Genomic DNA, 27,485 nt, shown 5'->3' with positions numbered 1-27,485 from the left:
TATCTGATCGGACGATCACGGACAGCCTCAATCTTGGATACAGTCCAGTGGTGTCAACCTCTTGAGGTTACATTGATTACATCTCTTGACCATTAGGTCTTGAAAAAAAAAAGTCAGATCATAAATTCTGCAGAATCATAAAATGCGCTTTTTTCTAACTTAAAAATAAAAGAACGGCCCCACTCTAAAATTACCCTTTCTAGAATATTCCTTTATAAATGAGCATGGTAGCAGATTTGGATCCTCTGTATGTGTGCTGCATTTGTGTATATTCATAACCGATTTATCAAACCTGCGAATAGATCATCAACTAACCACGACAGGACTGTTTTTCTCAGAAGCTCTTCACCAATGTAATACCAAGACCGTTTACTCGTTGTCGTGTACACTTTTTCTCTGTCTGTTTTTAACCTTTCAGATGATTTTGGTTTTGGTGTATGGAAAAAAAAAAAAATCTTTATCACCAATTTGCTCTAAAGTTCACACTGTAACCGCTACATGACAGCAAACGATATTCACTTCTTCAAGTACTTGGTAAACAATCAAGTATTTTACAAAACTAAATTCACCTATGCCTTAGTAAACATAAAGCCATTGGTGCCAGGTCATGTTTTGGTTGTCCCTTTACGCACCACAGTATTACGTTTTGGTGACCTCACACCTGACGAATCAATCGACTATATGATCACATTGCAATTGGTGCAAAAGTTTATCACTAAAACCTACAAAGCAGATGCACTTAATATCGCCATTCAGGATGGACCTGAAGCTGGTCAGCTGGTGCCACATCTACATACACATATTATTCCACGATACAAGACTGATGGGTTTGGTGATTCCATATATAATAAATTAGAATCAGAAGATTTAGATGCAGAGTATAACCACTTTGAAGCTAGAAAACAACAATATCGTAATCATTTGAAGATGGAAAAGAGTGAATTAGCTCAAGATGATGCTGATAGAAAAGAGCGTATTGTATCAACAATGAAAGAGGAAGCTACCTGGTTGAACAACGAAATTCAAAAATTTATTGCGCATTCGGAAATATAAGCAAAGCACTGTGCACATTACATAGACACATTAATATAGACTATAATGGAAGCGTTAGATGAAATACAATGGAAATCACCCGAGTTCATTCAAGAACGAGGATTAAACACGGCTAATGTCTTGGAATACTTTGCTCTATCACCATTTTACGATCGTACATCAAATAATCAAGTATTGATGATGCAGTTTCAATATCAACAAATTCAAATACCAGTACATATATCATTCCATCAATATTTCCAATCGCGATTGTCTGAAATGACTGGTATTGAATTTGTGATTGCCTATATCAAGGAACCCGATTTTTGGATTATACGAAAACAGAAACGAATCAACTCACAAGTTACCACTACCTTGCAAGATTATTACATCATTGGTGCTAACATATATCAAGCACCCAAAGTATACGACGTGTTATCATCAAGATTACTTGCTACTGTCTTGTCGCTAAAACTGTCAATAGATACACTAAACAATATGACGAGTTACCACATTTCTGATGGTGCTCATTCATTCAATAATTCAATCCATGGCAACACCAAAAATACCACAAACACTCCTAGTCAAACCAATTCTGATCCTACTCCAATTAGCAACTTGGAAACACCAATTGCAATGACGGATTCCCCGGCAATTGGTGCACCTGCCACGATTGCTACAACTCCAACCCAATCTACGTCTACTATCCCCAGTGCTGCTGCATTCGACGCACTCCTAACAGAAGTAGTTAATGATACTACAAATAAAGATTATTTAGAAGATATTCCGTTATATGGAAAGGGAAGTACACTAGAATTGCTAGGCATAAAACCATCAAATCCTATATAGACAAATAAGCACTGCCTAAATTTAAAGTTCATCTTTTTGTACACCTTCCTTTGGAGCCTCTTCACCTTCCTCAACTGCAATTTCTCCGGCTTTGGCAATCTTGATCTCCTTAACAGGACGATCACCACGACTAGTCTTGACATTTTCAATATAATCAACAACGTCTTTACCATCAATAACTTCACCAAACACAACATGTTTACCATCCAACCAACTAGTCACGGCAGTAGTGATGAAAAATTGTGATCCATTGGTGTTTTTACCAGCATTGGCCATACTCAATCTGTATTTACGATCATGTTTCAAATCAAAATTCTCATCAGCAAACTTGTTTCCATAAATTGATTTTCCACCATATCCTTGTCCAGTTTCATAATCACCACCTTGAATCATAAAATTTTTAATAACACGATGGAAAATAGATCCTGTATATTGTTGCTCTGGATCAGTTGAAATGGCAATGGTTTTGAAATTTTCAACCGTTTTGGGGACCACAGTGCCGAATAATCCAATGGTTACACGTCCAATTGATTTCCCATCTTCTTCAATGTCGAAAAACACCTTGTTTGTAATTGGCGGGTTTTCTGGTAAATTCTTGGATGCTGCAGTGACTTGGCCAAAGAAGTAGAATAACACAGATGCGAATAAAGCTAATACGGTTAAAAATTTCATCATTTGGGTGTAGAAAGTGTGGGTCGTTTCTCAATTAATGTTGAAGTTGCTAGCACTTTTGCAAAAAATTCCCAACAGAGAAAAAATTATGCACACAAACATTCCATAATAAAGTAATTGAGAAAACACGACGATATTGGTCAAAGCTATGTTAAACAAAATACAACGATAAAGACAATTCGTTTTATCACAAATGATGTTAAAACAAAGTTTAGTGTTAATCGAAATAATGAACCGAAATAATCTATAAAATATAGTATATAATCCACCGAAAGATTGACTTTTTCTAAAATAAGCCACAATATTGATGAAAGTAGAACCGAAATTGACCAATGTAATGTGTGAAAAAGAAGAAGAAAAGGAAAAATATTTATAGTCTCCCATCTATTAGAATAACAAGAAAAGACTCAAGACTGTCAAGATTCCACTTGGATTAACTTTCAAACCTAATCCTTCGTAGGTGTTGATTGGAGAATCCGCAGTCTCTATTGACGAGCCAGAACTAGAGCCAGATGATGACAATGATGGCTGCTGTTGTTGCTGTTGTTGTTCTTGAGACGCAGTCAGTAATGAGCTAGTAGAAACATCGGTTGTAGTTGTTGGTGATTGAGATTCAGAGCCAACAGATGACTGTATACCAGATGGGAGCTCTGAGCTTTTTGTAGATGGTAATTGTGTTGAGAATGTTGTACCGCTTTCAGTACCTGGAACTGTACCTTGTCCACCTTCAAAGGATTGAGAATCAGCAGCAGTACTTGTATCAGTAAAAGACGATGTAGCATCAGCATCATCGATTGAACTTGTAGCTTCTGAAGTTAACTTTGTACCAGCATTTTGCGGCAAGGACATTTGCAGATTAGACGCTTCATTGCCACCATCTGTTGAGCCTGTAGGTGCAATCACCGTTGGTTTCTCTGTGATTTCAATATTTGGTATGTCGTTGGTTTTTGAAACAGGTGATGAACTTGAAGAAATAGATAATGATTTTCCAGTACTAGATTCTAAACTTGAAGCAACGGTACCTTCTGATGATACAATCAGGGATGACACAACAACAGAAGCTTCACTTGAAGACGGCCAGGATTTTGGAGTGGATATTTCACCAGGTATAGCAGGAGCACTCTGTGTTGGGATAATCACATATGTTGAGCTGGTGACTGAGATACTTGTAACAGTAGTGGGTCCTTGGATCTCCGGTTTTGAGTCTGAGTGTGAAGCGGATCCCGTTAACGAGCGGGTATTAACCTCTGATTGAGACTCATAGTTGCTGCTCTTAAAGTCAGTTGATGCAGAACTGCCACCCTCTTCGGTGGGCACAATGGCCGGCGCAGATGTGCTAATGGCAATGTTTGTAACCTCGGTGGTGGTGACTTTAGCATCTGATGATTCAACAACAGTGGTGCTATCGACAACAGTGGTACTATCAACTTCTGATGATTCAGCAACAGTGGTGCTATCGACAACAGTGGTACTATCAGCTTCTGATGATTTAACAACAGCGGTGCTATCAACTTCTGATGATTCATTAGTGATGGTACTTTCGCTTGGAACAATAGTGCTTTGTTGACTCAGTTCGGCAGTTATAAGGGTATTAGAGTTAATGGTTGAGTTACCATATGATGCATGAGTCGATCTTCGACTTGATATAAAACTGGAGACAGTAGATGATAATTGCAAAGTCGAAAAAGATGTTGGAATAACCGGCTCTAAAACGTGAACAGTGTCAGTGTTTCCGGGTCCAAATGTTTCTGTTGAGATGGAAACTTCCAGTCCAGTCCATGGTTCGGTAGTGGTGACAGTTGGGTTAACAGGTTCTAAAACGTGAACAGTGTCAGTGTTTCCAGGTCCAAATGTTTCTGTTGAGGTTGAGACTCCCAGTCCAGTCCATGGTTCGGTAGTGGTGACAGTTGGGTTAACAGGTTCTAAAACATGAACAGTGTCAGTGTTTCCAGGTCCAAACGTCTCAGTGGAGGTTGAGACTCCCAGTCCAGTCCATGGTTCGGTAGTGGTGACAGTTGGGTTAACAGGTTCTAAAACGTGAACAGTGTCAGTGTTTCCAGGTCCAAATGTTTCTGTTGAGGTTGAGACTCCCAGTCCAGTCCATGGTTCGGTAGTGGTGACAGTTGGGTTGACAGGTTCTAAAACGTGAACAGTGTCAGTGTTTCCGGGTCCAAATGTTTCTGTTGAGGTTGAGACTCCCAGTCCAGTCCATGGTTCGGTAGTGGTGACAGTTGGGTTAACCGGCTCTAAAACGTGAACAGTGTCAGTGTTTCCGGGTCCAAACGTCTCAGTGGAGGTTGAGACTCCCAGTCCAGTCCATGGTTCGGTAGTGGTGACAGTTGGGTTGACAGGTTCTAAAACGTGAACAGTGTCAGTATTTCCGGGTCCAAATGTTTCTGTTGAGGTGGAAACTTCCAGTCCAGTCCATGGTTCGGTAGTGGTGACAGTTGGGTTAACCGGCTCTAAAACGTGAACAGTGTCAGTATTTCCGGGTCCAAATGTTTCTGTTGAGGTAGAAACTTCCAGTCCAGTCCATGGTTCGGTAGTGGTGACAGTTGGGTTAACAGGTTCTAAAACGTGAACAGTGTCAGTGTTTCCAGGTCCAAATGTTTCTGTTGAGGTGGAAGCTTCCAGTCCAGTCCATGGTTCGGTAGTGGTGACAGTTGGGTTAACAGGTTCTAAAACATGAACAGTGTCAGTGTTTCCAGGTCCAAACGTCTCAGTGGAGGTTGAGACTCCCAGTCCAGTCCATGGTTCGGTAGTGGTGACAGTTGGGTTGACAGGTTCTAAAACGTGAACAGTGTCAGTGTTTCCAGGTCCAAATGTTTCTGTTGAGGTTGAGACTCCCAGTCCAGTCCATGGTTCGGTAGTGGTGACAGTTGGGTTAACAGGTTCTAAAACATGAACAGTGTCAGTGTTTCCAGGTCCAAACGTCTCAGTGGAGGTTGAGACTCCCAGTCCAGTCCATGGTTCGGTAGTGGTGACAGTTGGGTTAACAGGTTCTAAAACATGAACAGTGTCAGTGTTTCCAGGTCCAAATGTTTCTGTTGAGGTTGAGACTCCCAGTCCAGTCCATGGTTCGGTAGTGGTGACAGTTGGGTTAACAGGTTCTAAAACGTGAACAGTGTCAGTGTTTCCGGGTCCAAATGTTTCTGTTGAGGTTGAGACTCCCAGTCCAGTCCATGGTTCGGTAGTGGTGACAGTTGGATTTTCGGGGATTTTAACCACTACTGTATCAATGGCACTTGTGGGATTGGTAATGGTGGAAGTGGTTGTCTGAGTCCCTGTCCAAACTGTAGTAAAAGTGGTTGTTGAATGATATGGGTTGTCAACAACAACAGTAGCGGTACCTCCAACTGTATTGGTTATGGTGGTCAACGATGTTGAAACTCCAAGATGAGATGTTGTGACTGTGGTGGTTGGAATTGGAACCTGAACAACGATTGTCTTTGTATTACCTGGTTCAGTGTTGTATGGCAATGTCGTCACAGCAGTAGTTGAGCCAAGCCATGTAGATGTAGTAAGAATGACTTCATTACCATTGGCACCAGCCACATTGTTATTGTATGCACCCCATGTCACAACCTTTGACTTGTCGCGAGCGCGCTGTTCGCCAACACATTTATAACTATTTGTATAAGTTGTGCGTAATTTTTGACCATTGGGAACAGAAACTAAAATATCGATAAAAGGTCTATAACCAGCGGGAATGTTGTCGTAATTGATTGTATAAGACTGGCCATTACAACTTGAAGAAGCAGAAATAGCATCTGCCACCTCTGGGAAAAACCAACCGTTCAATTTGTTCGTAATAGCTGAGTGAAGAGCGGAACAGTCAAGTGTACCTCCACTGACTGTTATTCCTAATGTTCCACTTCTATAACCATTTGAACACGTGCCTCCCAATAAATACAATTGCTGTTTGTTCAAAGATGGGACAACTCGGTTAGAGTAAACAATGTCGTCAGTTGGGGTGTTGTCCGTATTGGTATTGGAGCCTCCTTGGAAGTTTGCAGTGGTTGTTAATTTCTTATCGCCATCAGTAAAAGTTACTTCATTAGTACCTGGTGTGAAACATTTTGAGTTTTGCAAATCAACTACACCAGCAGACCCACCAACATTGAATGTGAAAGGGAATCTAACAGTACCAGTAGCATCAGTGCTATCTTTAACATTATCGCTGGCAGTACATTTCAATTGTGAATATGCAACGACTAAATCACCTGGTTCGAAACGACATGTAGCATATACCGTGTCTCCGACGTCCAAGTCAATACTCTCTTGTGTTGTTGTAAACTTGAATACACATGGCATGTTCAATGTGAATGTGTCGCCTGGTTTGACATTGGAACCTAAAATCTTCCAAGACAATTGTGCAATCCAACTAGGAGTTAAAGGGGTTCTGTACCTATAGCTTGCACCGTTTTCCCAAGTTAAACTATCAAAGCTTTGGAAAACATTGCTAATCTCAGCTGCTTGAGTGAGGGCTGTAAGTGTAAAGGCCACCAATATCGCCACAAATTGCAAGTGTTTGACCATTGGATTCGTGTTGGTGAGACTTGACGGGGTTTGCCAAATTCAATACGAAAATAGGTGGAAATAGGACCTATTTTATACCTGATTTCTTGGATGTGGAATAATAGTAATTTTTATTGAGAAAAAGGGTTTTGCGAACCATCCAGAGACCTTTTGAAAAGGTCTTCGATACAATTCGAGAGTGCATTACTTTTGTGTTTTTTTTTTGGTTGCGAACTTTTTCAACCGTGTTAAGGGATACATGAAATTCGATTCTGGTTTTGTGTTTGTAATGATACTTATTTTTGCAAAGACGATATATCGAGTGCGTATGCACAGAAACTGGAACTGTGGTATCAAGAAGAGCTAGTTTGTATTGGCAACCTTCCCTTTCCTCCTAAAACATTATTTTGTAAAAAACCATGAAAGATAATTGCGGCTTCAATTTGGGAAAAGCATTGCAATGTCAGGAAAGTAGCCACCATTGGGACAATAGAAATAAGTCGTGTTTGGTAAAGGCGATAGCGACAAACCGAAACAGGCGTCACTTACATGTTGTCAAGTTAGAAATGATGCTAATTTCCTCTTTTGTAAAATCATACGCAAATTATCGCCATCTACAGGTCACTAAGAAAAGAGTTTACAAGAATCGATCACAAAACAAAGCAATGTAATGATGAATGGTAGAAAATACGGCCGCATAGATTTAGTTGTTGTTGCTGTTGAAGTTTGAGATTCCGTACGAAATTCGAAGAAAAGTCGAAGAAGGGACGTGCGGACTCATGGAATTTACCTATTGCACGTAGAGAAAACGGGATTCTATAGATTATTCAATTGAAAGTTGGTGTGTAACATCAACTCCTTTGACTAGAAGTACACATTTATTATGAACTAGACTAAATGCGCGCCATGACTATAAAGTAGTTCCTGAAATTGCACAATGCCCGAGCTCACTTCTGTGCTGACTTGGCGACAGAAAAACTTTTTCTTCTCTGCGCGATAAACAGGGTCCACCCAGAAGAGAGGAATAATTTGAAAAGTCCAAATGATGCAATCTAAAGTTTGCACTGCATTCCAAACCTTTTGATCTGCACTCACACATTGTTATGAGTTCCTGCGTCAGGTAGGGTTTTGAAAAGTTTCAATAATCGAATTTCGCTACAAGAACCTCCCTTTGAAGACAGGCTTGAAACTCTTAAACATGAATACGAAAGCAATTGGTAACGGAAACTTGAGTTAAAGTGGTTCAATCAAGTTTTAGTAACAACTTGTTGGGTACTCAACAAACAGGAACAAGTGTGTATAGTTATTTTTCATGAGGCGTAAAAACACGTATTTCCTTCGTAACCACGAAATTTGGGTAACACCAGGAGAGCTGTTCTATTCTTTTCATTCAATCAGAGCAATATTTTCCTTTCCTTTTTAATTCTTTGTGTTCGTCATAGAAAATATTTAACTTGTTCGACACATGACGTGCGTGAAATATTTGATGCAACCTTTCGTCCCTTGGATAAACAGAACAAAGAGATGCTAATTCATTTTTTTTTCGTTTATTGTTTAAAGCCAAGTTCCTGTACTTAGTTTGTGAATTCAAAAATTAGGGAATTACCTGTCTCGAGTCACTACTAAAATCAAACTCATTATTTTATGTCAACGATTGAGCGTAAAAAAATCTTGAAGTCACCAGGCCTCAATAACCCTATATAGTAACATACATCACAATAGCTCGTAGAAAACCTTTCGTTAAAAAGACAACCCAATGGCTCGTTACATTAGCTTTTCGTCAAAGGAAGCTTTTCGGAAAGTATCTACGCCTAGTCCTTTTCTTTTTTACACAAAATTGAGTCAAATACGACGTTCCATCTAAATAATAGCCTGCATATAATTGTCAGATTAGGCTTGAATGGTCGCCTAAAGGATATGCAGAATGTACCCTCAATATGAATTGGGCTCTATAAATGACATCATATACCGCAGATGGGCAGACAATGGGAAAGTGCTTTATAGCAACTCAAGCCCTGTTCCGCGTAAGAGAATTATGGAAGTCTAACAACACCAACTCAGACTCAACACAACTTATATATCAGAGTGACCAATGACAAGCTAACTTTCTAGGACTGCCCTCATTTGAATTGCATACTAAAAATGTCTTTCTGCATTCCGTTCTATATATCGTAAAGCTGCGTGATAACCGCCAACCGGAAAGACTGTTTGTTTTTCACGCCCAAATTGGAATAAGAAAACATGCTAATTTTGTTTTGATCCTTGGTCCCTTGTATTGAACACAAAAGCAGAATATTTTACTTCATATTCGGAGTATATCAGGCGTGCGTTTTTGTTTCATCCGAGTAATATACCGGTTTAGTCGTTTAATATGGCGACTATTTTTGCAAAATTGAAATTTGCACCTCTCTTTATTGTTGAAAGGCAGACAGTGACAATGATGGTGTCATCTTGCACAAACTCATTCGTAACTGCTCGGTGATGCCTCGAATTCAGAATCGAAATTTTCGACGGATTCGTCTCTTATTATCGTAATGACTTGAGGGCTTCGTCTACGCTTTTCCTCATATCTTCAATTTCAAATAACCTTTGTATTTCAGAAGTCCAACTTAACCTCAGGTGGTCAAGAATACCCGCTTTTGTTGACTGGAACGCAATCCACATACTTAAAGGGTTTTATCTTTCCCGTCTTTATGCCCCTGTCTGTGATTGAACGTCTAGGATTCTTCAAGTAGTCACAATAAACGCAGATCTCGACCTAGTTGAAAAAATTTACGAGAATGCTCAGTCTACACTAACGTGATACACGTAAGAAGTATCTTTTGATAATTAATACACAAATAAGAATCCATAGTTATCCAAACTAGATGCAACGATGAGACCGAAAAGCTTTTAAAAAAGTAGTGTTACTAATGTACAATGTGACATAGGGTAAAAAAATTTCAACCCTTTATGGAAAAATGAATGTCAAGGCCAAGAGAGGCAAGATCCAACTTGGAACAACTTTCAAACTTGACCCCTCGTAGGTGTTAATTGGTGATCCTAAAGTTTCTGATGAAGAAGCTGAATCAGGTGAAGACGACTGTTGTTGTTGTTGCTGCTGTTGCTGTGACATTGTCCACCATGAGCTAGTAGGCTTGGCTGTAGGTGAGGGTGATTGATCTAGAGTTTCGGCGGACGAGTGGGTGCGCTGTGGCAGTTCCGACCTTTCTATGGATGACGATTGCTCGGCCGACGATGCTTTTGATTCTGTGTTTGACGCCGCATCAGGTCCACTTAAAGATTGAGAAGTAACAGCGGTATTGGCACCAGTAGGAGGGGATACAACACCAACTGGTGTTGTCGACTTAGGTTCTGAGATCGATTGTCCATTTGAGTTTGGCGAAGAAGTAGTTTGATGAGTAGGTGTTTCACCTGCTGAGCTTATAGGGAGACTTATTGTTGGATTCCTCGTTGCATCCACATCTGGCTCATTCGAAACATTTTGTTGACTGGTGCTGGTGCTTGCTTCGTTTGGCGTTGAGCTCGAGGATGAAATGTTGGTGTTGCTGTTGGTGTTGCTGTTGGTGTTGCTGTTGGTGTTGCTTTTGGTATCAGTGTTTTTAGCTCCAGGTGTACTCGAAGGTAATGTATCCACTGAAAGAGATCCCAAGCTAGAGAGAGCCCGATCACTTCCTGTAGGCTCTGTTATTGATTTTACGCTAACAGCTGCGCTACTTGTGGTAGATGTGACCAGCTTGGTTTCCACATTCGAGTCTGGCTGCACATTTGTATTGATTCCTGACTGAGAACCAAGGTTACCGCTTGAGGCGTCAGATGAGATTGTTTCACTATTCATCTTGGAGGTTAAAGCTCCTTGATCAGATGTGTTGGTAGTGGTGGTGAAATGCTCACTGGTGGCACTTGTAGCATCTGTTGACATACCAACGATGGTACTCTCCGCGGGGATAGAAGAGCTCTGTGGAGCCGGTTCGGAAAACGAATCGGTTGTAGTATCAATACTCGAGTTTCCATACGACGCATGAGTAGATCTTTGGCTCGAAATGAAGCTGGAAACAGTGGATGACAATTGCAAAGTTGAGAAAGACGTTATAGCACTGGCATCTGAACTTGAAGAGGGTTCCGATGTGCTAGTTTCACTTGATGGCGTGTCATCAATACTGTTTGACACCTTTGTGGAAGATACTTCGGAAACAGTCATAGATGATTCGTTGCCAGACAGCTCATCGGTGGATGATACATCTAATACACTAGACGATGACTCCAGTGAACTATTTTGACTGTCACTTGATGTATAGGACCTTGATGATGCATCACTGCTGTCGCTTACCATTGAGCTGAAATCGTGAGATGTAGAGCCTGGTTCACCAGCAACAGTTGAGCTGTAGTCATCATCAGTACTTTCGATAGAAGTGACATTGCTTGTGTCGCTAGTGAAAGAGCTGGACTCCAGCTCACTCAACGAGCTTTGCGCTGTAGATGATTGCTCTCCATTTGACCAGGTATCTGTAGTGGATTCAGATTCTTGTGGCTCACTCGATATTGATGAAAAATCAGTGGATCCTTTCGCTGATGAGTCTGTTGATTCATTGGATGATTGTGGAGCGGACTCGCTTTCAGCACCAGATGTAGAAGACTCAGATGAATAGCTTGGCGCATGACTAGAAGCTTCAGACAGCAACTCCATTGTAGTTGATTCGGAGTCGATTGAACTTGCATAACTCAGTGGATCCATAGTGGACGAGATCTCTGAGAAGGAAGTTTCCGACTCAATTGAAGATGTACCCAAACTTGAAGGCTCGCTCTCCTCGGATTGGGTTGATGATTGATCAACTTCACTGGATTTAGTTTCTGCCGTGCTCAAACTTGTTGATGAGATGGAGGGATCAGTTACAATGAATGTGCTTGAGGTTGAGGATGGGACTTCGACAATCACGGTGTCTGTTCCTCCGGGTGAATTGTAGCTTGTCAACGTAGTAGTGTAACTTCCTGTCCAAGTCTCTGTCACAGTGGTAGTTGGATTATTTGGGTCAAGAATTACGACGTAGTCTGTTTGTCCTGGCTCATTAGTAATTGTCGACGTAGTTGCATAAGACATCGTCCAAAATTTAGTTGTAGTCACAGTCGGATTAGCCGGATCTAAGACGTGTACAACATCAGTACTTCCTGGTCCAAACGTCTCAGTAGATGTGGTTGGCTCTGATCCTGTCCAGAACTCAGTGGTGGTGATTGTTGGGTTAGCTGGATCTAAGACGTGTACAACATCAGTACTTCCTGGTCCAAACGTCTCAGTAGATGTGGTTGGCTCTGATCCTGTCCAGAACTCAGTTGTAGTCACAGTCGGATTAGCCGGATCTAAGACGTGTACAACATCAGTACTTCCTGGTCCAAACGTCTCAGTAGATGTGGTTGGCTCTGATCCTGTCCAGAACTCAGTGGTGGTGATTGTTGGGTTAGCTGGATCTAAGACGTGTACAACATCAGTACTTCCTGGTCCAAACGTCTCAGTAGATGTGGTTGGCTCTGATCCTGTCCAGAACTCAGTGGTGGTGATTGTTGGGTTAGCCGGATCTAAGACGTGTACAACATCAGTACTTCCTGGTCCAAACGTCTCAGTGGATGTGGTTGGCTCTGATCCTGTCCAGAACTCAGTGGTGGTGATTGTAGGGTTAGCTGGATCTAAGACGTGTACAACATCAGTACTTCCTGGTCCAAACGTCTCAGTAGATGTGGTTGGCTCTGATCCTGTCCAGAACTCAGTGGTGGTGATTGTTGGGTTAGCTGGATCTAAGACATGTACAACATCAGTACTTCCTGGTCCAAACGTCTCAGTAGATGTGATTGGCTCTGATCCTGTCCAGAACTCAGTTGTAGTCACAGTCGGATTAGCCGGATCTAAGACGTGTACAACATCAGTACTTCCTGGTCCAAACGTCTCAGTAGATGTGGTTGGCTCTGATCCTGTCCAGAACTCAGTTGTAGTCACAGTCGGATTAGCCGGATCTAAGACGTGTACAACATCAGTACTTCCTGGTCCAAACGTCTCAGTAGATGTGGTTGGCTCTGATCCTGTCCAGAACTCAGTTGTAGTCACAGTCGGATTAGCCGGATCTAAGACGTGTACAACATCAGTACTTCCTGGTCCAAACGTCTCAGTGGATGTGGTTGGCTCTGATCCTGTCCAGAACTCAGTGGTGGTGATTGTAGGGTTAGCCGGATCTAAGACGTGTACAACATCAGTACTTCCTGGTCCAAACGTCTCAGTGGATGTGGTTGGCTCTGATCCTGTCCAGAACTCAGTGGTGGTGATTGTAGGGTTAGCTGGATCTAAGACATGTACAACATCAGTACTTCCTGGTCCAAACGTCTCAGTAGATGTGGTTGGCTCTGATCCTGTCCAGAACTCAGTGGTGGTGATTGTTGGGTTGAAAGGATCTAAGACGTGTACAACATCAGTACTTCCCGGTCCATTTATTTCGGTTGAAGTTGTAGCATCAGTGCCAATCCAGAACTCCGTAGTTGTGACTGTTGGGTTATGTGGCTCGTATATGTAAATGGTATCCGTTTTACCTGGCTCGTTCGTTTCTGTTGTTGTTGTCACACCTTCCCCAGTCCAGAACGTAGTAACAACGACAGTTGGATTGGCTGTATCAAATATTTCGACTGTGTCAGTTCCACCCGGTGCATTGGTTTGTGTGGTTGTTGATGGGAAGCTTCCTGTCCAGAACTTTGTAGTAGTAACCGTTGGATTTTCTGTATCAAATACATGAACGATATCGGTTCCCCCTGGCGAATGAGTCTCTGTTGATGTGGTTTTCTCATCACCAGTCCAAAACTCTGTCGTAGTGACAGTAGGATTTGAAGGATAGAGTACTTCAATCAGATCGGTTCCTCCTGGCAGATTGAACACTCTTGAAACAGTTGTGTCACTTCCCGTCCAAAATATAGTTGTCGTGACCGTAGGATTTGATGGGTACTCAACAATGACGGAATCGGTTCCGCCTGGCTGGTTTGTAGCTGTAACTGTAGTAGTCTCACTTCCGGTCCAGAAAGTCGTGAGTGTGGTAGTAGGATTGGATGGGTACTCAACAATGACAGAATCGGTTCCGCCTGGCTGGTTGGCTGCAGTTACAGTGGTCGTTTCACTGCCAGTCCAGAATTGAGTCACCGTTGTAGTAGGATTGGATGGGTACTCAACAATGACGGAATCGGTTCCGCCTGGCTGGTTTGTAGCTGTAACTGTAGTAGTCTCACTTCCGGTCCAGAAAGTCGTGAGTGTGGTAGTAGGATTGGATGGGTACTCAACAATGACGGAATCAGTTCCGCCTGGCTGGTTTGTAGCTGTAACTGTAGTAGTCTCACTTCCGGTCCAGAAAGTCGTGAGTGTGGTAGTAGGATTGGATGGGTACTCAACAATGACGGAATCAGTTCCGCCTGGCTGGTTTGTAGCTGTAACTGTAGTAGTCTCACTTCCGGTCCAGAAAGTCGTGAGTGTGGTAGTAGGATTGGATGGGTACTCAACAATGACGGAATCGGTTCCGCCTGGCTGGTTTGTAGCTGTAACTGTAGTAGTCTCACTTCCGGTCCAGAAAGTCGTGAGTGTGGTAGTAGGATTGGATGGGTACTCAACAATGACGGAATCGGTTCCGCCTGGCTGGTTTGTAGCTGTAACTGTAGTAGTCTCACTGCCAGTCCAGAAAGTCGTGAGTGTGGTAGTAGGATTGGATGGGTACTCAACAATGACAGAATCGGTTCCGCCTGGCTGGTTGGCTGCAGTTACAGTGGTCGTTTCACTGCCAGTCCAGAATTGAGTCACCGTTGTAGTAGGATTGGATGGGTACTCAACAATGACGGAATCGGTTCCGCCTGGCTGGTTTGTAGCTGTAACTGTAGTAGTCTCACTTCCGGTCCAGAAAGTCGTGAGTGTGGTAGTAGGATTGGATGGGTACTCAACAATGACGGAATCGGTTCCGCCTGGCTGGTTTGTAGCTGTAACTGTAGTAGTCTCACTGCCAGTCCAGAAAGTCGTGAGTGTGGTAGTAGGATTGGATGGGTACTCAACAATGACGGAATCGGTTCCGCCTGGCTGGTTTGTAGCTGTAACTGTAGTAGTCTCACTTCCGGTCCAGAAAGTCGTGAGTGTGGTAGTAGGATTGGATGGGTACTCAACAATGACGGAATCGGTTCCGCCTGGCTGGTTTGTAGCTGTAACTGTAGTAGTCTCACTTCCGGTCCAGAAAGTCGTGAGTGTGGTAGTAGGATTGGATGGGTACTCAACAATGACGGAATCGGTTCCGCCTGGCTGGTTTGTAGCTGTAACTGTAGTAGTCTCACTGCCAGTCCAGAAAGTCGTGAGTGTGGTAGTAGGATTTGATGGGTATTCAACGATGACGGAATCGGTTCCGCCTGGCTGGTTTGTAGCTGTAACTGTAGTAGTCTCACTTCCGGTCCAGAAAGTCGTGAGTGTGGTAGTAGGATTGGATGGGTACTCAACAATGACGGAATCAGTTCCGCCTGGCTGGTTTGTAGCTGTAACTGTAGTTAGAGATGATCCCGTCCAAAATGTGGTTCTCGTAACAGTAGGATTGGTTGGATACTCAACAATGACTGTATTGGTCCCACCTGCGACATTTGTTTTTGTTGTCGTTGAGACACCTGTTCCGGTCCAAAAAACTGAGGTAGTGACTGTTGGATTTGATGGATATTCAACAATGACAGTATCAGTGCCACCAAACCCGTTTGTCTTTGTTGTTGTTGACACAATCGATCCAGTCCAAAATGCGGTGGTGGTAACTGTTGGATTCTTGGGAACATTGACTATGACTGTATCCATGGCACTTGTGGGATTTGTGATAGTGGAAGTGGCGGTTCTAGTTCCCGTCCAAAATGTTGTCAAGGTTGTTGTCGAGTGGTATGGCTTATCTACAATGACAGTGGCTGTACCTCCAATAGAATTGGTAAAAGTAATCAATGATGTTGAGACCCCGTAGTGAGAAGTGGTTACGGTTGTTGTGGGAATTGGTTGTATAATTTCGATTGTCTTGGTTTTATCCACACCTGACGAGAACGGTAATGTAGTTATTCCTGTGGTGGATCCAAGAATTGTTGAAGTCGTGAGTACAACAATAATCCCGTTGGCGCCCGCCTCGCCATTTTGATACGATCCCCACCCGTATCCTTCTTCACCCCAGTTTTGTTGCTTAGTATCCGCAACACACGACGCTGTATTGATATAGGTGACTTTAACTCCTGCACCATTAGGAACTCGAAACAATGCATCAATAAATGGTCTGTAACCAGCGGGAACGTTTTTAAAACTGACAAGTAATTGCGAACTCAGACACAGACTTGTAACAGTATAATCCGAAGAAAAACTTTTTGGAAACGCCCATTCATTGAAATCATTGGAGTAACCAACATGCCAATTGGAACAATCAATCAGTCCACTATCAGATGTTGCAAGCCCAATGGTTCCCGAAACGTACCCTTTAGCACAAGGTCCACTGACCATATAATGCTGGGCCTCATTCAATGAGGGTATAAGTCTGTAATTTATGAATTTATCATAAGTTCCTAACTGGTAATCACCTTGTTTAAAATTAGCAGTCGTGGAGATCGAATTCGATCCATCTGTAAACGTAACTGTGTTTTGCCCAACTTTGAAGCATGATGCATCAGCTACATCAGCATTACCTCCGGATCCACCAACATTGAATGACAAAGGAAGTGACAATGTTCCTGTTGCTTCCATATTTGATCTGAGTGCAGAATTGACGGTACATGTTAATGTCGAATATGTCACGAGGATCTCACCTGGATTCAATTGACATGTGGCGTATGAAACTCCATCGGCGCTCAAATCAACTGAAGTTTGTGTCGTAATGAATTTGAAAACACAGGGCATTGTCAATGTAAAAGTATCCCCCGGATTCACCTTGGCTCCATCTAAAGACCACCCCAAAACAGCCGTCCATGTAGGGTAGTTTGGTGCGGCATTCCTGTAATTGCTTGCGGATTTCCAAGTAAGCGAGTTGAAACTGGTGAAAATTCCCGATACTTGCGCGGCTGTTGTTAGTGTTAGGGAATATAGCAATATCAACAACTGAGCCCATATGTGCATTCGCGTCATGGTTATCTTGGGTTGAATTATAACTGCTGAACTTTCAAAGTCGAGTGTTAACTTTACACTAAAGAGCTAACACACGGGAAGTTGTTTAAATATATACAACAAAAGATTCCATCATCGACAATAAAAATGTTTACAGAGTAAGGGATGCATGATTTCCAAAGTCGAAAAAGAAAGTGAAATTTCGAAAGCCCATTCCATCATATGCCTGTCCTTCTATCCTCAATTGTGATCTTTCTCGTGTACTGTTTTGTGTTGGTTGAGAAATTAAAAGATGAGGAATGAGTTTCTATGGAAATGTGTGTTATGTTAAAGTTGTAGTTGTATCATTGTGTAATTTTGGAAAGTAATTGATTTGTTTTAGTGCTGGTGCATTTGTAGCATATATAGGTTGATCTATTTTTCTTGTTTGAGATACGCTGATGATGATGATGGTGATGATGACATTTTACTTTTTCACTCTCTTTGATTTCTTTTTTCTTTCTCTTCATCCTTTTTGTACCTCATTGATTCTTTTGTGTCCGTACATACTTTCTTTTCAACAACAACTTCGGAAAAATCAAAAATTCTTTTGCATAAAGGAACTCATACGTCAATTAAGAAATATACGGGAAGAGGAAATTTGTACCGTGTTGGAGCATTTATATGTCCAGGAAAATATCCCAGCTCTATGAAGAGGGTGTAAGTAGAACTATTGCAATGTGGGGGAAATTACCGTCTAAGACAAGGTGGAAATATAATAATTATTATGATTGCTGTCCCCCTTTTAATTTTCTCTCTTCTTTTAGTAAGTACCCTTTTTCATTCTGTGTATAAAAGTAGATCCCACTCCTTATGCTATGTTTTTCTTATTGTAACTCATAACCAAAGGACAAAAGTTTTGTGTTTTACTTGGAAGAAGTGTGTGATGGTTGTTGGTGTACTCTATTGTATTCATGTTTGTACAAGTTTACTTTTAAGTTCAACTCTTGCAGTTACTTCTTGGTCTCCTATTTTTCCGAGTCGCAACAATGTTTTCCACGGAGGGCTGGCATTTGTTTGAGTCAATTGCTTCGTGCGGGTTAACTGTAGAAGATGCGAGGCAATGCATATGTCAAAATGCAATAACAATCATCAATAATAAATCATACGATTGCAACATTGGTTGTCAAAAGCTTTGATTATCAAACGTTTGATTTCCATCGTATTACTTAAAACCTCACATTTGCATTGATTTAAGACGGATGATGTAAACAAACCGACATGGTGTAAAGTCTGATATTGTATAAAGTATTTGCTATAGTCCATTAAGAAGAGCCGACAAAGGACGACATCTCCATGTATTGTTTCGCCGTGATTTTAAATGACGTAATTGTATATTCGTTATACAGAGGACAATACTTTACGTAGAGAGCACACCTGGAGCATAATCTTAACACTTTTGACTCAATACGAAATCTTTTTGATTAGCTTATTGTTCTTCAGACAACAATCGGTTACATATCCAACGTGAAATACTAAAACAGGAAATATTCTACCTAGTAGTGAGATTTCCGCAATACGGGTTACATTTGCTCTCTGCAAAATGGAGAGTGATCTTATGAGAAAATGGTAGATCTCAAAAACAAGCGATTCAAGTGAAATATTAATTAGGAGAGAGGATGTTATTGCTGCTCAAAGTCAATTTCATCTTTTCGTCAAAATCCCTTGGAATTAACAAAGATTATTATATTTGGTTTGGGTATCATAACCCTTGCATGGATATCAGAATTTCAGTGTGAAATTAAATTGTGGCTCACTTTTCGCACGACCTTTCGTATAATCTCCCTTTCAGAGTGCCAGAGACCATCCTATACCTTTCCTATTCACCACTGAAACAAACTTGACGGGGCAAGTGGTCGAACATGGACACCAAACGTATAGTCCGTTAGTACTGGGTCCCTGTGTTGCACTAGTTTCTAGCCACAAAATTGCACAAGGTGACAAAACTAAAAATAAAAATTATCTTCTAAAAAGTATCAAGCCTCGTTTTTGTATCCTCGGCATCAATCTTGTTGTTCAAGAAAGCACAAAGCTATAAAACAACTTTTTATAATGTAAAAGCCCTCCTTTCAATGCAAAATAGTAATGATGACTACGGCAAATGCAAAAGAGAGATTCTACAATCCGTCGATCGTTGTTCGTTGATTGTTTTGCTCTTCTCAAAACTTTACGAGGCTGGGTTGTGCATATGCATGACAAGCAAAAAAGATACTTATTTTACGAACTCATCGGAAAGCTCATTATTGATAAGGACCCAATTAGAGTACCGTAGAAAATGAAGTCGGAATCGTACATACAAGTCACCCTATCTACCTTGTGTGCCTATGAGCTGAATTTTATCAAATTCCGGTTCAGGCGCATCATTAACATTTTCGCCTCTATTTTTTGGTTTTTGTGTTCCGAGGGCGTCGCTACGCCCTATGTAAGCTTGAAAAAAAAAAGTATAACCATTCCGTTGTAATATCCTCTTGCTCAGAATTCCATTTGTACCTTCGAATTCTCACAAAATCACTGCAAAACTCGAAATGCAAATCTTCCTGTGGCATCATTCATATAATGATCTTTTGTGTGGAAGATTTTTTTCTTTTTACCCAGCAAGCATCATCGGTGTCACACTTTTTGAGAGTTGAAAAAATAAGTCAGTCGTAGTCAATACGTCTTGATGTACTTTACGAGAGTTCTCTGCGTCAAACTTTAAAAAACACTACTCATTGGCACTCTGTTTAAGTTAACCAGCTTTGGTTATTCCATCTGCTAATCGTTCACTCTATGCAGGTGATGACAAATGCCACTCATCCAGAAGAGTTAAAGACCTTTGTTTAGTGTATGCGCCTCAATCGCTTCCTCGGCTAATGCTAGAGACGCCTCATTAAAGATTCAACCATCGCCGTAATTGACTTTGTGGAACTCTGGAAATATATTTTGTGTCCCCAAAGAAAATTTATGAACTGATGGTCAATGAAATTCCAGCAATTACGGAAGGGTGTCTACATCTCCCCGAATCCATGCACAAAAAAAGCTTTATATCCTAGGCTTGGATGATGTTACTCAATCAAGGTGATGTTGCTGCCACATCACAAAGCACCTTATAGCCACAAACTATAATGTTTCCTGGTAAGAGCACTTCTAGTCTGAAAAACAACTGCCGGTGAGTGTACCATTACTAAAGTTTTCAACCGTTTGAGACTTTTTAGACGCCTTTTCATACATTAATTGATTCATTAACGAAATGAAGCAGCCGAATCTCGCTTGAAAGCCACTCTCTTATTGTTGCTATTATGGATCACTTTTTTTTCCACTATTTTTCCGGTGTATACAAAAACAATAGAACACAAGTCTTCGAAAATCAAGCGAAGTGCAGATATTTCATGCTGTTTGAAGCAAGAGAATTCATATTTCATTGGCCAAGAGTGACTCGTAACCTTTTCCCAAAAGAGAAATTACATTTTCAAACCAAGCCGGAGGAAGTTTTTACCAGAGTTTCAATGCGTCATTGGGAGAGGGGTCGGCACTAAGATACGTATGGTTTGCATCGTTCCCACAGCAGTTGCATGACCACACTCTGAAAAAGAGCTTCCATGAGTCAGTATAATAGCACTACCTCGTAAAAATACGGGCATCTAGCCATTGCAGGTTGCAATAGCCAAAAATTATATGATAGTGGCGCGTCCAGTGTTTTCTAATTAGCCCTCTTTTCCTCTATCAAGAGAAAAAAGCTAAAACTTAGCATCTGGTGCAGAGGGAAAAAACATCACTTGTGAATGTTTCTGCGGGGAACTACCAGCAGTTTTCCTAGCTTTTAACGTATAGAAACATTTCTGCCGTTTTCGACTCTTGGCTACATGAACGTAAATCTAATACTAATAATACTAACAAAATGTGTACTTGTAAATCTAGTCTAAACCGAAGTAATACAAAGCCAAAATGATTAATCATCCGTGTGTGAATGGTGTGTGTTAGAACCGAAAGTTAAAGCATTTAAAATACCGAAATAATTTGAAAGAGGCTCTCTTTATACCTCAATGTAATAATAATGCCCTGTTTTTTGAAATAGAATGGACAAAAATGTCATTTGGTTGGTTTTGGAACTCAATCTCTAATCTCCCTACTATCTAAAACAGGATGGAAATAGCGACGAAAAGACTTGTTAATAAGGTGGAGACTCTTTGAATAGATCCGCTTCCTTCATAGCTTGAAACTGCAGGAGAAGTAGTATCGGTAGTAGCAGATTGACTCAATGATTCACCGGATTCGTTACCTGATCCATTACCTGATCCATTACCTGATCCATTACCTGATCCTTCTCCTGATCCTTCTCCTGATCCTTCTCCTGATCCTTCTCCTGATCCATTACCTGATCCATTACCTGATCCATTACCTGATCCATTACCTGATCCATTACCTGATCCATTACCTGATCCTTCTCCTGATCCTTCTCCTGATCCTTCTCCTGATCCATTACCTGATCCATTACCTGATCCATTACCTGATCCATTACCTGATCCATTACCTGATCCATTACCTGATCCATTACCTGATCCATTACCTGATCCTTCTCCTGATCCATTACCTGATCCTTCTCCTGATCCATTACCTGATCCTTCTCCTGATCCTTCTCCTGATCCTTCTCCTGATCCATTACCTGATCCTTCTCCTGATCCTTCTCCTGATCCTTCTCCTGATCCATTGCCAGATCCATTGCCAGATCCATTGCCAGATCCATTGCCAGATCCATTGCCAGATCCATTACCTGATCCATTGCCAGATCCATTACCTGATCCTTCTCCAGATCCATTACCTGATCCATTACCTTCGTTTCCATTGTTTCCATTGTTTCCACCGTTTCCATTGTTTCCACTGTTTCCACCGTTTCCACCGTTTTCTGGAGGATTAGTCGACGAGGCTGTCAGTTGGGAATCAATTGTGTTTGCACTCAGGGTGGTTGGGTTGGAAGGAGTACTTGCGCCTGTATTAGTCGGTGTGTTTGTGTTTTCACCTCCGTTACCATTATCAGTTGTTGTTGGTGTGTTTTCACCTCCGTTACCGTTATCAGTTGTTGTTGGTGTGTTTTCACCTCCGTTACCATTATCAGTTGTGGTTGGTGTGTTTTCACCTCCGTTACCATTATCAGTTGTTGTTGGTGTGTTTTCACCTCCGTTACCATTATCAGTTGTGGTTGGTGTGTTTTCACCTCCGTTACCATTATCAGTTGTGGTTGGTGTGTTTTCACCTCCGTTACCGTTATCAGTTGTGGTTGGTGTGTTTTCACCTCCGTTACCATTATCAGTTGTTGTTGGTGTGTTTTCACCTCCGTTACCATTATCAGTTGTGGTTGGTGTGTTTTCACCTCCGTTACCATTATCAGTTGTTGTTGGTGTGTTTTCACCTCCGTTACCATTATCAGTTGTGGTTGGTGTGGTAGTTGGTGATGTAATAGCAGATTCACTGGATGGGGATGATATGTCAGTAGTAGACTCCGTGGTTGGTAAATCAGTAGGAGTAGTTGTGGATTCTGAACTAGGTGGAACAGAAGAGGGTCCAGTAGGGCTAGTACTGTTTTGGTAAGGTGGTGTAATTGAGGATGATGAATGGTCGTTAGACGAAACTTGACTCAGTGACAGAAAATCAGTATCAGATGAACTTGATGGTGGCTCAGTACTTGACTCAGTCTCTGACGAGCTTGGTGGTTCCGAACTAGATTCCAGTTCTGATGAGCTTGGTGGTTCTGAACTGGATGGTGGCTCACTTGAGCTTGGCGGTTCACTTGAGCTTGGCGGTTCACTTGAGCTTGGTGGCCCGCTTGAGCTTGGTGGTTCTGAACTAGATTCCGGTTCTGATGAGCTTGGTGGTTCTGAACTAGATGGTGGTTCTGAACTAGATGGTGGCTCTGAACTAGATGGTGGTTCTGAACTAGATTCCAGTTCTGATGAGCTTGGTGGTTCTGAACTGGATGGTGGCTCACTTGAGCTTGGTGGCCCGCTTGAGCTTGGCGGTTCACTTGAGCTTGGCGGTTCTGAACTGGATTCCGGTTCTGATGAGCTTGGTGGTTCTGATGAGCTTGGTGGTTCTGAACTGGATTCCGGTTCTGATGAGCTTGGTGGTTCCGAACTAGATTCCAGTTCTGATGAGCTTGGTGGCTCTGAACTAGATGGTGGCTCACTTGAGCTTGGTGGTTCTGAACTGGATTCCAGTTCTGATGAGCTTGGTGGTTCTGAACTAGATGGTGGCTCAGATGAGCTTGGTGGCTCGCTTGAGCTTGGTGGCTCGCTTGAGCTTGGTGGCTCACTTGAGCTTGGTGGCTCGCTTGAGCTTGGTGGCTCGCTTGAGCTTGGTGGCTCGCTTGAGCTAGTAGGAGTAATTGGGTCCCATTCAAGGACTGTGGCCGTTTCACCAGGCGTGGCAGTGATTGTCGTAGTCCATGTCGAGTATCCAGTGTAACTTGAGGTAACCGTAGTTGTTGGTATTGGCACTTCGACAAGGATTGTTTTCGTGTTACCTGGTTCAGTGTTGAAAGGCAATGTAGTCAAAGCAGTAGTTGATCCGAGCCATGTAGATGTAGTAACAACGACCTCATTACCATTAGCACCAGCTTCGTTATTTCTATATTCTCCCCATTTTATTGATTGTGAGTTGTCACGTACGAAAATTTCTCCCGCGCATTGATATCTGTTTATGTAATTTGTGCGTAACACTTGACCTGTTGGACGTTGGACCAAAACATCAAGGAAAGGTCTATAACCGCCTGGGATATTATTGTAGTTTATTGTGTAGGATTGACCATTACAATTGGTTGAGGCCGAGATAGCTTCTGCCACCTCTGGTAAGAACCAGCCATTCAATTTGTTCGTAATAGCTGAGTGAATACTTGAACAGTCAAGTGTACCTCCACTGACTGTTATTCCTAATGTTCCACTTCTATAACCATTTGGACAAGTACCTCCCAATAAATACAATTGCTGTTTGTTCAAAGAAGGAACAACACGATTGTTGAAGACAATGTTATTAGTTGATGTACCTGGGTTGGTATTGGAGCCTCCTTGGAAGTTTGCAGTGGTTGTTAATTTCTTATCGCCATCAGTAAAAGTTACTTCATTAGTACCTGGTGTGAAACATTTTGAGTTTTGCAAATCAACTACACCAGCAGACCCACCAACATTGAATGTGAAAGGGAATCTAACAGTACCAGTAGCATCAGTGCTATCTTTAACATTATCGCTGGCAGTACATTTCAATTGTGAATATGCAACGACTAAATCACCTGGTTCGAAACGACATGTAGCATATACCGTGTCTCCGACGTCCAAGTCAACGCTCTGTTGTGTTGTTGTAAACTTGAATACACATGGCATGTTCAATGTGAATGTGTCGCCTGGTTTGACATTGGAACCTAAAATCTTCCAAGACAATTGTGCAATCCAACTTGGAGCTGCTGGTGTTCTGTACCTGTAGCTTGCACCGTTTTCCCAAGTTAAACTATCAAAGCTTTGGAAAACATTGCTAATCTCAGCTGCTTGAGTGAGGGCTGTAAGTGTAAAGGCCACCAATATCGTCACAAATTGCAAGTGTTTGACCATTGGATTCGTGTTGGTTGTCTTTGATAAATTAAATTGAACTCAGCTTGCAATGGGTGGGAGTTTGCCGCCCATTTTATAGCTAGATGCATGGCTGGCGATTGCATTGTGTTAATTGTTTGGGAAAGGGTTTTTGCGATTCAATTCATGCTACTCTTGAATAAGGCATTCAATTCTTGTCGAAAAGAAACAAAATGCATCACTTCTTAATTTTGTGTATTGGCTGCGAAAGTCCTTTAAGTCCGTCGGTTAGTAGCGAAGATGAAATTCGTTTCTTCATTTTGTGCTCTCAAAGAAAAGTTCTTTGCTGTGGAATTGTGGTAACAATGACGTATGGAAGGCATAATATAAACGACGAAGCGCCATCGAAGGGGGCTTCAAGATGATCTTGTTTGTTATCATAGAGAGCAAGAAGCAATCCACGAGTTGGAAGATTGTGATTCTGTTACTAGTGTGGCTTACAACTGGTTTGCAAGCTTGGGGGATTTTTTTGAGCCATAAAACTTTGCTGGGAAGCTAAACAATAAAGCGTTTCTCTATGTAGGAACCACATGGGAGGTAAGTAATGTCAACATTGACGACGCCTGTGAACCAGAAATATTACAGGTATTGTGTAACCTCAATTCATTTTATTGTCAATCTTTCCTCTATTCTGATCGTTACTTCCCAACAATTTGGAACAATAACCTACATTATAATAGATCGGCGGTATGAAATTACGAAATGAGCTTGTCCGTCATATAATACGACAATTTTTATTTGAAGATTGCAGGCTCAAAAATATTTAGCCTACGAAACTTGGTAATCCTTTCATCTGTGGCGTAAGGTCTGGGGCATCGGCTAATTCGATACTGGTTAAGGCGTTTATAAGCAGTGTACAATTTGAAACAAATTCAAATCGGAAATGATTTGTCAGCTGTCTCTTTTCTGTTTCATCGTTGTTCGCCAAGAAGACGGATTTGGCGCAAAAATAAAAAAAGAAAGACTATAAATTTCATTCTATTGTTTTCTTGCTTTTGTGTGTCTTATAGTAGTACTGTAGAAGAAAACTTCTTATTCTAAAAATAAAGGGTTGTCGCTAAAAATATAGACAGGGTCTTATATGCAGAGCCAAAATAGATTTTGTTTTAATAAAATTGATTAAGATGAGTGCTAGAGAAATCTTACTTCAGTAGTGTAGTACATTTCAATCATTCAGAAAAAAAGTGACGAAACCATTAACTGTAGGCGAAAGGTCTTATACATTGCTCTTGAAGCTGAAGTTTTTTGTGAAGTGGTGACTTGTTGAGGACAATGCTTTTCTTCATAGTTTTACGAGGCGTGGGTACACGTAACACAGCACCAATGTTCGCATCAATAGGAGGAAAATGTGAAAGTTCTTAGATAACTGTGGCTACCAAAATTGAGCAATATTGACGAAAACCACATGGTACACCCATTGAGAGACATCGAATTTCATGTTGGTGTTTGTTCTTTTTCTTTTTTTTCTTTTTTTGCCATCTCTGCATACAGAATTGATTTTCGGCTAACTGAAATTTGTCGTTCCGTCACTTTTGTGTAATGGAAGGAAGGGGAAAAAACCAGTATGGTAATCAAACCCTGTTTTTTAGGCAATACTCGTAATATCCTAGTTTGCTTTCTTCAGATAGCTGAATGAGAGACTTGGCACTTTTCCTTTCTCTTCGTAAGAAGCATTGATGGTAAAAGAGATAAATATAGGTTTTTGCTTACATACATATGGGATCGAGATTGAATGCATGTATTGTGATGTTCATTACAATCATGTGCAGAGATGGACGCGTTTGATAAATACGCCGATAATAGCTCCTTTAAAGTTATCGATACGAGAATCCAAACGCGAGAGCTCAAGGCGTGTGGTTTGTTTGTTTTCTTTTTGTTTATTGTTTTGATAGTACACATAGGTTACACAAAATTTGTGAAAATTTTATGTCAATTACACGCTCACTTGCCAATGCGTCCCTTCTCTCCGCCCCAGGGCATTACGATTGTCTCGGCTATAGTCTTGCAAATAACTTACTTGTGTGAAGTTTCTGAAATATCGCGCACAGAGCAAGGGGGATTTGATGTGCACCTTCAATTTCTTCCTCTGCTTAACGAGCAAGCATTGGTTTTCTACATATAGCTTATTTAGGACACTTTCATCAACTTGAACACACTGCTTTTCTTGTAGTTGCAACTTCGCTTATCGCTAATCCATTTGAGCCATTTCAACAAGTTCAAAAGACCTTTTACTTTCGAACAAGACTACCCTTCTGCACGAAGAGAAAATTTGTGAAAGACAAGGTCTAATGGGTACTCTTCTAGTACAAACGATGAAAGAGATGCTTATAAGTGTAATCAATTGCAAGATCTCTCATTTATGTGAAGATGCGTTCAAACGCAAGTCACTATTAAGCCCGTGGGAAGATTTGGTTAACCTGTACAAAAGGTGACACTTTTTTTGATTGTCTACGAATTTCCAACACACCATCTACAATCGCCCAATTTATATAGGAATACAGTGTACGTGAAATAAACGTTCTCTGAAAAACTACCTCAATCCTAAAAAAAATTGATATAAGTTTTTCAAACGGTGTCTAGCTATTACCGTAAGCAAATTCATATTGAACCTTGAGAAAAAGGTTGTTGAAATTATCAACAAGGGTTGCAGTGGATCGATTTGACGAAATTTTAAC

At 41.3% G+C, this 27,485-nt stretch overlaps 6 protein-coding genes across 6 annotated transcripts; 2 read left to right on the top strand and 4 right to left on the bottom strand. All coding sequences in view use genetic code 12, as the record gives it.

Annotated features, from left to right (window-relative positions):
• Positions 1-498: 498 nt before the first annotated feature.
• Positions 499-1,053, top strand: HNT2 (bis(5'-adenosyl)-triphosphatase; the record flags this gene model as incomplete). The annotated part of the gene is made up of 1 exon (XM_036811400.1): positions 499-1,053. The coding sequence occupies one exon, from the start codon at positions 499-501 to the stop codon at positions 1,051-1,053; it is 555 nt and encodes a 184-aa protein (XP_036667841.1).
• A 45-nt stretch (positions 1,054-1,098) lies between these two features.
• CPAR2_404820 (mediator complex subunit) lies at positions 1,099-1,881 on the top strand (the record flags this gene model as incomplete). The annotated part of the gene is made up of 1 exon (XM_036811399.1): positions 1,099-1,881. One exon carries the CDS (start codon positions 1,099-1,101, stop codon positions 1,879-1,881), a length of 783 nt encoding a protein of 260 aa, XP_036667840.1.
• Positions 1,882-1,902: 21 nt separating this feature from the next.
• Positions 1,903-2,553, bottom strand: CYP5 (peptidylprolyl isomerase family protein; the record flags this gene model as incomplete). Its single annotated transcript, XM_036811398.1, has 1 exon — positions 1,903-2,553. One exon carries the CDS (start codon positions 2,551-2,553, stop codon positions 1,903-1,905), a length of 651 nt encoding a protein of 216 aa, XP_036667839.1.
• Positions 2,554-2,940: 387 nt separating this feature from the next.
• On the bottom strand, positions 2,941-7,092 carry CPAR2_404800 (uncharacterized protein; the record flags this gene model as incomplete). The annotated part of the gene is made up of 1 exon (XM_036811397.1): positions 2,941-7,092. One exon carries the CDS (start codon positions 7,090-7,092, stop codon positions 2,941-2,943), a length of 4,152 nt encoding a protein of 1,383 aa, XP_036667838.1.
• Positions 7,093-10,021: 2,929 nt separating this feature from the next.
• Positions 10,022-17,200, bottom strand: CPAR2_404790 (uncharacterized protein; the record flags this gene model as incomplete). The annotated part of the gene is made up of 1 exon (XM_036811396.1): positions 10,022-17,200. One exon carries the CDS (start codon positions 17,198-17,200, stop codon positions 10,022-10,024), a length of 7,179 nt encoding a protein of 2,392 aa, XP_036667837.1.
• Positions 17,201-21,330: 4,130 nt separating this feature from the next.
• Positions 21,331-24,792, bottom strand: CPAR2_404780 (uncharacterized protein; the record flags this gene model as incomplete). The annotated part of the gene is made up of 1 exon (XM_036811395.1): positions 21,331-24,792. One exon carries the CDS (start codon positions 24,790-24,792, stop codon positions 21,331-21,333), a length of 3,462 nt encoding a protein of 1,153 aa, XP_036667836.1.
• Positions 24,793-27,485: the final 2,693 nt, after the last annotated feature.

Source organism: Candida parapsilosis, contig 006372, assembly GCF_000182765.1.
Source record: "Candida parapsilosis strain CDC317 annotated contig 006372".
NCBI lineage: Eukaryota > Fungi > Ascomycota > Pichiomycetes > Serinales > Debaryomycetaceae > Lodderomyces > Lodderomyces parapsilosis.
Note: the sequence above shows the minus strand (reverse complement) of the source record. Positions and strands in the feature narration are given on the sequence as shown.